The 12,321-nt window shown below is 62.6% G+C and overlaps 1 protein-coding gene across 6 annotated transcripts in view; it reads right to left on the bottom strand.

Annotated features, from left to right (window-relative positions):
• BAIAP2 (BAR/IMD domain containing adaptor protein 2) overlaps nt 1-12,321 on the bottom strand; it is a 66,650-nt gene that overhangs the window by 36,840 nt on the left and 17,489 nt on the right. For all 6 annotated transcript variants that reach the window (XM_035724596.1, XM_027626036.1, XM_027626038.2 and 3 more), the window contains exon 3: nt 11,153-11,239. In XM_035724596.1, coding sequence (XP_035580489.1) covers nt 11,153-11,239 — 87 coding nt within the window. The remainder of the gene's footprint in view (nt 1-11,152; nt 11,240-12,321) is intronic.

Here is a 12,321-nt window from a genome sequence, read left to right as displayed (position 1 = left end):
CACCAGCCCTGGAGAAGCAGAGCTGAGCCCAACACAGCCTGCGTGTGCACATGTGACGTGTGCGCGCGCGTGCCGCGCTGGGGCCGGTGGGACTCGCTGACGGTCTCTGCCTCCTCCTGGGGACAGGCACACGCCAGGAGAGCCCTCAGAGTCCCAGACGGAGCCAGAGGGTGCAGAGAAGGTATCTGACCTCTCTGTGGTGACTCGACGTCCAGCCTGGTGTCCTGGAGCTGGACGGACCCAGCGGGAGGGACACACTGTGGTTACTCAGGGATCATGCTGTTCCTTGCAGTCACCAGTGACCACTGAGGACACTGAAAGCTCAGGTCTCTGGTGTCTGCCATGGTCAGGAGGGGCTCCGAGCCAAGGGGTCAGCTGCTCACGCTTGGCTGGGAGCACAGCACCTTCTGGAGCCTTCTGAGGCAAATATCCGTACTGCTCTATTATTCTGGTGGCTTCCAGAGCGGAAGGCGCCTCCGGGAGCTAATTAGCATATGCCCGAACAAGGCACAAACACAGTGCTCTCTTACGGGGAACACAGCGGAGGGGCTGGGGGGCGCTGCCCCGTCAGTGCCCCTCGGATGCGACACAGAGCTCAGACAGCACAAGGGGACCCCGCCTTCCCAGATCCGCGGCCACCAGCCCCTCCCTGGGAGAAGTGGGTTCTTCTCCGGCTCACAGAAGGCAGCTGCGGGAGGGGGTGGGGGGGTGGGGGAGGGGGGGAAGCAAGAGAAAAATTGATGGCGGCGTTGCCATGGCGATGACAGCAGCCAGCGATGCTCACGGAGGCACTCTCCTAAGGCGCAGCGAGACCGTAGTGAGACCGCCCGGGCGCCGGGCCTTCAGGACAGAGGCGACGCCGGGCACACGCGGCCCCGCCCGTTGAGCCTCACACCACCCTGCTCCAGGTTAGGTCCTAGGCGTGCGTCAGACATGCCTGCGAGTCTGATGGGCCCTCAGCATCCCAGCTGCCCCAGGCTTCCTGGTGCCCAATCCTCAGGTGCGTCCTGCAGGCACAGGCGGGGGCCCCAGGCCCCCTGTCCAGGATGGCAGAGGTGCTGCCTCAGAGGGCCCCGCCCAGGCAGGAGGACGAGGAGGCATGAACCCGTGGCAGTGCACCGGTGGGCACGGGGCTTGGCGGGAGCGCCGAGTCCATCACCTTCTCCCCGTGGACCCCACGGCGTGGGCCCAGGCAGACATCTGCAGCCACTGCGGGAGGCAGAGGGGACAGCACACCTCACAGCCTCTCCCCACCTCACGCGTGCACCGGGGCTCGTCTCCAGCGAGCTCGCCACCGCTCAGCCTCGTCTTTCACTCTGCCTGGTGTGACTTGCCAGGACACATGCAGTGTGAACACAGTGCAGGGTTTCTTCCTATGTTTCTCCCCAGAGCAGACACCAGTGACCAAGGTCACCTGGGGGAGTGAAGCCCGACACCAGGTCACAGGAGGCCCCCGGGACCTCATCCGGAGTGGACAGAGCGAGGCCCAAGGCCCAAACGGCACCGACACCCCCAGCAGCCATGGAGAGCCCCTGGCCCAGCGCGGAGCAGAGGAGAGGCCGTGCCCCCAGCTGTGGGGAGGCACCGCTGTCAGCTCCTCATGAGGCCCCATGGAGGACCCTCCTCCGTGAGTGACAGCAGCTCTCTATGAAGCTGCCCATTGTGCTCCCTTGTTAACTGTCCAAGCGGATGTCGGCTCTCCTAAAAGCAGCTTCTCAAGCACCGACTTGCCTGAACTCTTGCAAGACACAGGGACAGAGGCCACCCGGAGGGAACCGGTCATCTGCACACCAGGTCGCCACGCCACGGTCAGGGTGTCACACTGCCCCTGACATGCCCGCCCTCTGCCAACGCCAGGGACTCCAGGGACCTGTACCCCCCAGGGGCTGGCACCCCAGGGAAGGGTGGAGACCTGCCTCTGAGGCTCCGGCGTCACCACCCCCTGGAAACCAGCTCCTGCCAGAGGGAGAAATCCAGAGAGCTGCTCTCCTCCTCAGACACACTCCGTGGGGCACCTCGACTCGGGGGCGACGTGGTGGGGTCACGGGACAAGGTCTCGAGGCCAGACTGGTTGCCGTGGGAGAGCCCTGGGCCCCGGGACTCCAGGGCTGGCCCGGGCATGCTGCTGTAGGGTGGGGTTTACGAGGCCTCCGCGAGCCTCCTGCGGCATGCTAGGACACGGGATGGGTCAGAGCGGGAACAAGCTGGCAGCAGAGGCCTCGGGCCAGGTCCTCACAGACCCTGTGCAGCCCATGTCACCCCAGGAAACAGGCTCAAGACAGAACTATGGCTGAAGGCTCCTCTTTGTCCCTTCTAAGCAGGAACCCCAGTAACCAGGCGAGAGGCCCCTCGGTCCCCAGCCTGTCCTCAGGATGAGAGCCAGCCAGGGACTGCTGTCCCCTGTTGACATTCCGGCCCCAGAGCAGGCCCTTGGACACCAAGGGACATGAAAACACGCTGGAAGACCTTTCCTGCTCTCACCAGAGCCACCGCTGAGAAGACGGGGATCCGATTAAGACGTTTACTAAAGTCTCCTGGCAAAGGCTCAGTCTGGCCCCTAACACTCTCATCAGGGCGGGCCAGGCTGGTACAGTGGAGGCCCCCTGGCAGGTGAGCTGGTCGTCTGAGCCCAGGGGCCCCCGAGAAGGGATCTCCTAGACCGTCCGAGCCCCTTCCGTGCTCAGCCCCAAGGCCTGGGCTGCCAAACGGGGCTGAGGGAACACAGCCCAAGACTGCAAGTCTTGCTCCCAGGCCGGCTTTGACCCTCGGTGTCCACACAGAGCTGAGCAGAAGGACAGAGCCCACGAAGAGCTGTCTTGTGTCAAGTCCTGACAGGCCCCTACAGCCCAGGAAGCCCAGAAGAACACGGTCCGGATCTCCGGTCCAGTGACTGCTTCTGCCCCAGCCACTTCCTCACGGGCCAGTGGGGGGAGCCTTTGCCGGGAAGGGGAGGTAAAGGCAGGATCTAGGCATGATGGGGCCGAGATGCTGGGCGACACGGGGGCTCTGAGTCAGGCCCCTCAGGCATGTGAAATCGCTCCCAAAGCGTGGATCTGATGAAGCCTCCAAATGGCAGGTTTCTGCTGTCAGGGTCCGACAACAGGTGGCTCATCAGACCGACTGCTGTCAGGTGCCGGAAGGGGAGGCAGGGACACATGTGAGCTCCTCAGCCAGGCGTGCGGTCGGCTCTGCCAGACATGGCCAGGGACACGGGAGGGGGGGACGCAGCCAGACCACCTCTCGTCCTTACGAGATCACAGGAACCCAAGCAGGCGGGCAGCCTCAGTACCCTTCAGAACCACCTCTGCCTTCAGGGGCCCTCTAGCCGCAGTCGCAAGGTCCCTGGGGTCACACTGCCAAGGGCACGCCACGGTGAGGCCACCCATGCCTTTCAGGGAGAGGCCAGGTTTGAGAAAAGCCAGCTCTGCGGGCGGGACTGAGACGAGGCACCCAAACCCCGCAGGGGGTTCTCCACGGGCGGCATGGCAACCCTGGCCTGGTTCTGCACTCGGGAACCACAGGTGGAGAGCGGCCAAGGGCAGGGCAGCGTTCCGGCCACACCTTCCCTAATCCAGTGACTCAGGGGCCGAAGCAGGCCCGGTTTCAGGCCGCCGCCCAGCGCAAGCATCCCGCTCCGAGGCGGCGCCCAGTAGGCCGCTCCAGAGGCTCTCGCGCTGCGGGTACGGGCCCACGGCGGCCCTGCAGGCCACACATGTTCCGGGTCTCAAACCAGCCGCCACTTCAAAGGCAGAGAGGAGAAACAAAACGGCCATTCATACAGACGAGGCAACCGGCGCAGGCCGTGGACAGGGCGGGCTGCGACAAGAGCATGGCCACGTGCAGGGGACACAGGCTCAGTGCAGGCTCTGCCCTGCTCGCTGTCACCACAACTTCTCTTCAAACAGTGCCACTTTGTGAAAACTCTGGAACCCTCCAGAAGGCTTCCCTGCAAAGGCAGGGAAGGCCAAACGGCAGGCAACGTGGTCCGCTTCTGCCTGCGTGGTTCTAGCACCAAGAGCCCGAGTCCCCCCACGCGTGTCCCAGGAGCCCGGGTGCACTGGGACTCCGGCCCCCACCTCCCACTCCCTCCCTGGGCTCCACCCGGCTCGGGGTACACAGTGGCCCTGCAGAGAAGAGCCAGGGCGGTGGCTGCAGGCCTCGTCCAGCAGGTGGGACGTGCTCAGGTACGCCGTACCCTGGGGGCACCACAGAGACAGCAGCCTCTGCTGCACGGAGGCCCCGAGCAGCGGCTGACTCCCCCGGGAGCAGGACACGCCTAGGAGCCAGCACGACAGTGCCACGGAGGGCCCAGGAGCCAGCCCCTCCACACCTGGACAGGGGGTCACACACAGCCAAGACGGCACGTGCCGGTGGCGCACACAGTGGGGCAGAGAAGAACAGAGGTACTGCCGGGGACGCAGACGAGACGGCACCAGGGGCTCTCTCCTCTCTTCTTCCTGCTTCTCCCTGAATTGAAATTTCCAATCACTTAACCCTTAAAGTAGCGGAGAGCCTGGAGGAGCCCTGGCCTCCAGAGGACGCTGTGAGTCCTCCCTGGTTCAGCCCTCCGCAGGCAGGTGCTCGGATGGCACGTGCCCCCACCGAGCCATGGAAACACCAGCCTCCTTTAGGGCGAAGAGAACCTGACCCGCTCCCCCATGGGAGCCTTCTGGATACAGCTGTGCTCCCCCATCAGGCTGATGGCATTTCTAACTGCTCGTGGTCAGGACGGATCGGGGAGAGGCCAGAGCACCAGGCCTCCTGCCCACCCTCCAAGGGACTCAGATGGAGAGAGACGCGGGTGGAAGGGCTGTAGCCTCTCTCAGATCGGGCGAGTCCCCCAAACCCCGTGTAGGGCCCTGGGACAGGCACACGGTCGGAGTGCCTTTCCTCGGGCCACGTGCCAGAGACTGGCCTGGAGCTGTGGACACTGGCCGGCAGACCTATCGCCGGCCGGTCAGCCCGAGCCCGAGCAGGCACAGAAACCACGAGGATGCCGAGCAGAGCAGGGCCTTGTTAGAGCCGCCCGCGTCCTCTCAGATCCGAGGCTGGATGGCTCTGTAATTACCCCGTGGCAGGGCGGGAGGTGGCACTGGGGCTTGCCTCAGCAGAGCCCAGAAGGTGGAGGTCTGAGAGCCTCAGGCAGCGGCACGGTCAAGTGTGGGTGGCTGCTGGGAGGGGCCTAGAGGCCGTGAGCAGCTTCCGAAAGCGGCGGTCCTGCACTCCCTAAGTGGCCTGTGTCATCAAAGTGAAGGCCTGACAGTCTTCGCTGCAGGGGGCGGGGGGGTGGGTCCTAGTGAAGCCGAGCGGGGGTGCCCCCTGCCAGCTCTGGAGCCGGGCACAGAGACCGGCGGGGCCAAAGGCAGAGCGGCCGCTCGCCTCCTGCACAAGGAGAGAGGCGGAGCCAGGGGCTGCCTGCCCCGGGAGCACAAAATGCCGGCTGGGGGCCGGGCTCTCGCTCAGAAGTGGGAAACCACACAGCCGAAGCCTCTCCACTCCCGCGGCTTTGGGGTTTACCTCAGAGGGGCATGTGCTGCTCAAGACCCTCACTCTGGGTGGCGAAGGCACACGCCAGGCTCTGCAGGGGAGCGGGCTGGGGTGCAGCGTCCTGCACAGCAGTCAGATGAGGGTCTGCTCACGTCATCCTAACGGGGGGCCGTTGGAGTCAGACCACAAAAGGGAGCGGCCAGGGTGTCTGACCTCCAGCCCCCGGGGGGGCCACACCGGAGACCCAGGCAGGACGTCAGCAGCCAGAGGGCGGATGAAGCCCCACTGTGCTGGGCGGCAAGGTGACATTTCTGGAAACGACCCCTGGTCAAACAGCCCTGGTGGCTCCTTCCCGGCGCCTGGACCAGGCCCCCCACCCGGGCACTTGCCCCCTGAGGCTAGTTGGTTCCCAGACAGGACTCACTGCTCTCCCCTCCCGTCCTGGGGGGAAAGGTCTGCCAGGAGGAAATGATCAGAAACAGCAAGTCCGTGGGAACCGTACACGGGAAGAGGAGCAGGAAACCAAACTCAACACCAAACAAAGGGACAGCGAAGGTCACCACGTGGGGATGAGGTTTAGCCCCTCAGGAACATGTGACCGCACATGCAGTTAGCACGCTGAGCCTCACAGCCTGCAACCACAGAAAGCCGAACTACATGAGAAACCCACTGGCTGGTTGTCCTGGGGGGCCGCGGTGCACGCCTCGTCGGCTCACTAATCAGAATGGTAAACTCCCGAGATTGGAACATAAGAGGGAACCCGCACCTGTCATCAGGGGACAGGTGTTCTCTCCACACACAGCACATGTGCACACACACGAGGCCCCGGGCCAGACAGAGCAGCCTGTCAGCGAGGGCCCAAGATGCAGGATCATCTGGGAACACGCATGGGCTCCTCGGCTGGGGTCCTGACCAGCCTGCAGGAAGGGGAGGGGAGGGGAGCCCATACCAATGCCCCTGGCTACCCGCTGATGGGGACCAGGACGAAGCATCTCCTCAGTGGGTGACCTCGACACCTAAAACCCCGATGACGTTCCACAGGGACAGTGGCCAAAATGTGCCACCGAACCCCAACCTGTCCATACTTAGCCAAGAGCAAAGGATCCCAAATGTGAAATTTCCACCCGGGCCTCAAGGCAGGGAGCAGAGGCAAGAGGCTCAGAAGGGGCCGGAAGACCTTGCCGCTCTCAGCAGGTCACCGTGTGGGACAAGCCCAGGGTGGGCGTCCCCCTGGCGGCATCATCTGCCCCTGGTACGTCGGCACCTCGGATGCCCCAAGTTATAACAAATGAACATAACTACCTCTTGGGGTCTGAGAAGCATGACTTGTGCCTCCCCAAGCCCAGGGCCAGACTGGCCAAGCGGGCCGGTAGCTGCGGTGTCTGCCCAGGGGTCAGGGTGGCCTGGGGGGGGGGGGTCCTGCCCATGCAGATGTGGCATGAGAGCGTGAAGAGAGAACGTGGCGGTGCCGAGCGTCACAGAGCGGAGCCAAGACTCACAGAAACCGCACAAGCTGGGCGCAAGCCCACGCACTCACTCCCGTCCCAGAGGACGACAGGACGACAGCGGGGAGCGCCCGGGGCCGCCTGCCCAGCAGCCCTGGTGCCACGTCTGACGTGGCCTAGCAGGGCAGCCATGGAAGTCACCGTGGGGAAGGGCTCGGCATCACGGTCCTGTGGACGTATTCGCTCAGAGCGGCAAAACCCACTCAGAATAACCCACCTGCCGAAGAGAGAATAGAGAAACACGGTGTTCACGGTGTGTTTGTGGAATGTTCTACAGCAGCCAACACATACACTCGCTGCTGGGGACCGTACGGGGGCATCCTCCTAAGGTATAAATCCATCCTCCCAGAGCCCCGCCTCTTCCAAGCCCCCAGCAGCCTCATCTGTGCCCCCTTGCACTTGTGTGTGCGTCCCCTGCTCCTGTCCTCTGCTGCCGGGTTGCAGCTCAACGCCAGCCCCTGGTCACCCCACCCATGGCCCCGGAGGCCGCACACCTTGTCCACCCCTCGGGGATGCTGTGGTCTCCAGCCCCGCCTGCACCCTCCCCACAACACACACAGACACAGGGTCAGAAGGTCTGCAACACCCCAAGAATGAAGACCGCAAACGCTTCCAGGAGGAGAAACACAAAACACTCCCCCTAAAGTAATACCCTGCATCGAAGAAAGCAACAGAGCAACGCTGGCAGTCAGGGGACCCGGAAGCAAGACGGCCTCCCACCTGCAGTTCCAAGTCAGCCAAGCCTTTCGCCAAGGAGAGACACCGATGCAGACGGACAAGGGGTCGGGTACTTTCCCACGTACGCGCCGAGCATCCCCCAACTGACGGAGAAACAGGAGCCAGAGCACACAGGCCCGAGACCGGGAAAGGGACGCCTGGTGCCCAGGGGGGTGCGGGCGGGAGGGGTTCGAGCAAGTGGGAAGACGGGGCTGGGGGGGCGCGCTTCCAAGGGGAAGAAACAGCCGGACTAACCAGGACCGTGTCCAAGGTCTGCGGATGAATCGGCAGGAGCACACCAAGAACGAAGCAAATGAAGACAAAAAGCAAAGACGAAAATCAGCCAGAATCACAATAGTGATAAAAACCCATAAAGAAAAAAATCAATCGACTGGACTTCACTGAAATCAAACGCGTTTGTTCTTCTAGAAACACCGGTCCAGAAATGAAAGGCCAACGAGACTGGGAGAAACCGTCTGGGAGATGCACACCTGACGGAGCACTCCTATCTGGAACATGGAGAATTTCTACAACTCCATCACAGGACAGAAACCCCACCGAGAGGAGAGAAGGATGTGAACACACACCCAGCCAAGGAAGGGAAACAAGCACACGAAAAGATGCTCAGCGTGCCATTGGTTCATGAGCAAGATGCAAATCTGGAAATGCCCAAACTGGAAACAGCCCAGACGTCGCTCAGCAGAAGGCAGAACAAGCCGGCGCCCCCACCTAGCGGGAAGCCCTTGGCGCCAAGGCGTGAGGGACCACTGGCACACACAGAGACATGGCTAATTTTCACAATAATTTTGCAGATAAAAGCAGCCAGGCCAAAATCACAGCACAGTACACGCACACGATCCCACCGACACCCAAGGCCGGCAGACGCATGCTAGCTTCCTCTGCAGAAAGAAGTCAGACTCCAAGGTCACGACAGGTCACTGCCCGATGTCCGGAGCCACTAAATGCACAGAGGGGGACAGCGCATGAGTGGCTGATGGGGGCTGGAGGAAGGGCCACTGGGGTCCAGGTCCTCCAGCTGCAGTGGGTGACGGTCGAGCTTCGGAACCAGACGCTGGTGCAGCCCTGTGAATATGCTAGAAACCACTGGACTGTCCACTTTCAACGGGCAAGTTTCCGGCATGTGGATTACGTCTCACTAAAACTATTGCCAGAAGAAGAGATCTGCCTGCAGGAGCAGGGCTCACACCAGAAGAAATCCCCACGGGTTGTGCTCCTGGCTCCTGACACAGCCCCGAAATCCCTCAGGAGCCCCTGAGTGATAGAAGCGCCTTTCGTCCTAATGTGGCAACTTTGGGTGGGCTCCCAGATGGGGCTGGTCACCAGGAAGACCCCCGACGACCAGAGGCTGGGCTTTAAGCCACACCCCATCCTCCAGGGACAAGAGGGGCTGGAGACTGAGGCGCTGACTGTGCCCACGGATGAAGCCGCCACAAAAATGCCTAAACCACAGGGTTCAGAGAGCTTCCAGGTGGCGAACACACCCACCTGCTGGGGGGGAGCCCCAACTCTGCAGGGACAGAGGTACCTGAGCTCGGGACCCTCCCAGATCCCACCCTATGTTTCTCTCTGTCTGGCTATTCAACCGTATCCCTCGTTGTACCCTTCCGAATAAACCGGTCAACGTAAGTAAGCATTCCCCTGAGAGCTGTGAGCTGTTCTAGCAAATTATCCAACCTGAGAAGGGCTCATAGGAACCCCTAACTTGTAGCCAAGTCCCACAGAAGTGTGGCTCACTAGGGGCACGCTGTTCCAGGTAGATGGTGTCAGAGCAAGCCCAAACTGTGGGTGCTCAGAGAACGGGAGACCTGGCTGACCAAGGGAGCCCCACGTTTGTGGCCAGAGCACGTGGTGAGAGGACATAGGTCTCAGTTTGCCTGGCACCTCGCTGCCACCTCTGTGGACACACACAAGAAATTTCCACCAGGTGCCAGACCCCATGCTCCATGTAACCTCAGGACAGAGTCCAAAAACCCACAGAAGCAAACTGGAAGCTCCCTGATTCCAGCTGGAGCTGGGACGAGCCCCCAGAGCAGTGAAAGGCCGTTCCTCCCCCGGCGTGCTCCCTGCCTCACTGCCCAGCTCCACGACACAAGGCCGTCCAGCCATTCGCTGGGCCTGCGGTAGGGTAGCACCCTGGACTCTGCCACCAGGAAGCTCTGGGACCTCACCGCAGTTTTGCACACGCCCACCTTCATCCTGGGGCCACACAGACGTGCATTTTCCCATGGGCAGACCCTTACCTTTCTGTGAGCGTGACCACCGGGCCTGGGCCCTACGGCAGCCACGTGACTGACCACCACAGTAAAATGCCCCCTTCGCAGATAGGAGCCTGTGTGCAAACTCACGTGGGTCATGCACAACACTGACTCCCCTCCGAGGGGTTTGGGGACCCAGACCATGCCCTCAAGAGCTGTAGCCAAGGAGGCCCAGGAGTAGCAGGCAGGCCCACATGTGGCCTCTGATCTCCAGGCCGGCTGGACCATAGGCACCCCTTGTCACAGAGGAGTGCAGGCCTCCGAAGCCTGAGTGTCCCGCACGTCACCAGCGAGGCCGCGCTGGCACCCCTCACCCCCTCAGCACCCCTCAGTCCCTCCGCGTCCTCCTGCCTCTGCCAGGGGGAGGTCGGCTCGGTGTCCATGGAGGCCAGACGGCTGCCCTCCAGAGCTAGGGAGCAGCATAGCCTTTCGGACGCTGCACGAAAGCCTGCCCATCACCCATGCAAGCAGAGCCCAGCCTGTGTGCAGGGTCTGGCCCTGGTCACGCATTCCACCCAGCCTGTTGCCCCCAGCCCCAGAAGTCTCCATAGCTGCATCTGTCACCCGGGCCCCACAGCTGCCAGCACGCCCAGGGCTTCTGGGCACGCAAGGGAGACTTTCCCCGCTTCTGTGCGCCTGGGTTAGGAGCGACATGAACTCACGGTACAAAATTTGCAAAACAGCGAAAGCATAGACAGAATGACCCATCCCAGGAGCTCCACCTGCTACGCTTCTGGGCCTTTCCCTCAGTTTATCGTGTGATACGCACGCCGGTGCGTCCTTTTCACAAAACCAGGTCACCCTGCGCAATGGGTCGGCGTCCCGTCTCCCTATAATACCAGGAACGCTCCTCATCACCTCAGCTCTGCTTCCACACGGCGCCCCACACCAGCCAGCGGATCTACCCGTGTCCTCACCCCACGCTGTGCTTCTCGGGGGGCTGACCCAACAGTGTGCGCTCTGAGCAGCACTCACGTGCAGCCGGGCATGTATCTCACAGCCCTCGCCAGCTCTGAGGGTCACAGTCCTCTCAGAAAAGCTTCTTGTTTGATAAGAACCTGATCCCCAGTGGAAGCAGGACCAGACAGAGGCTGGGACCCCAGCCCCACCCAGGCATATGTGAGGACCTAGGGCCATCTGGGGGTCTCTGCTGTGCTGGGATCTTACCGAGTTCTTTAGAGCCCTGGCTCTCGCTGGCTAGCTCACCCATCTTCACGAGAGCGTCAAAATAGCCTTTGGCAGCGTAGGTCACGCCTGGGAGAGAAGAGAGGAGCGGTTACTGCACGTCCTACGGACAGACGAGACCCTCAGCACCCACACAATGGCCGCGGTGCACACCAGCCCCCCACGGTGCTCCGCGGCCCTTCTGCCTGGGCTGAGTGCTCCCCGTTTCTGGCTCACATCCTTCTCTTGCTGCAATTGTGAGAGCTGCTTTTCTTTTCAAGAACGTGGTGCCGGGTCAGGCCCAGGGCTACTCGAGTCAAACTGCTGGGTGCTATCACCAGTGCCTGGATCTGGCGAGGGGTGGCAGGGCCCACCAAGTACACGAGACAAGACCCCGCCAGGCAGGAGCTGGCACAAAGCCATGCGCACAGAGACTCCCAGCCAGTCGTGGACAGACAGTGCCCCTCACCTCTCCAAGCTGAGCCCACATCAAGGGCCTGCCCCACAGCAACTGCGGCCGCACTCGATGTGCACCTGGCACCCCAGGGAAGAGCCCTGTGCCTGCTGGCCCTGCGCGAACCCGCAAACACCTCGTCTGCGCGGGGGCCCACCCGCCCTGCAGACTTAGGGGAGGACAGGGCCAGCCACGGGACAGCAACATCTGATCCGCTCCCTCCAAAACCCAGGCCGGGGTGCCTAACCAGGCACATCGTCACATTTTATTTAGGTGGCTTCCAACGAAGTGCGTGCCCAGGAGCGTGCCCTCGGCGCCCCCACCGGCTGGACGGTGTTGGCTGCCAGGAGGGGTGGGCTGCTTAAAGCTGATCAAAGCCAAGCCTGGCACAAGGGTGGCATGGGAGAGGCCGAGTGCAGCTGAGGGGACGGTGCTGATGTGGCCGGCTGGGCTCGGTGCCACGGGCCAGTCCGGGAAAACGGGCAGCGGAAGAGCCCGGATTCTCCACACACAGCCCCCCCGAGCGCCTCACGGGGATCCGCAGTGGGCGCAGAAAGGCCCGGAAGGAAACCTGGCCTCACATCAAAGGGGAGACCAGGACTGCCTGGGAGTGAGGTGACGTCTCCCCATGAGGCGGCCAGGTGAGAAGAGTCCTACGGACGGTGGCTCCAGAGAGGGACCCCCGTCAGCCACGTGCAAAACCCCGCGTGCGTGGTGC

This window comes from Zalophus californianus, chromosome 16, assembly GCF_009762305.2.
Source record: "Zalophus californianus isolate mZalCal1 chromosome 16, mZalCal1.pri.v2, whole genome shotgun sequence".
Taxonomy (NCBI): domain Eukaryota; kingdom Metazoa; phylum Chordata; class Mammalia; order Carnivora; family Otariidae; genus Zalophus; species Zalophus californianus.
The sequence above is the reverse complement of the archived record's forward strand: the minus strand, read 5'-3'. Positions and strand labels throughout refer to the sequence as shown.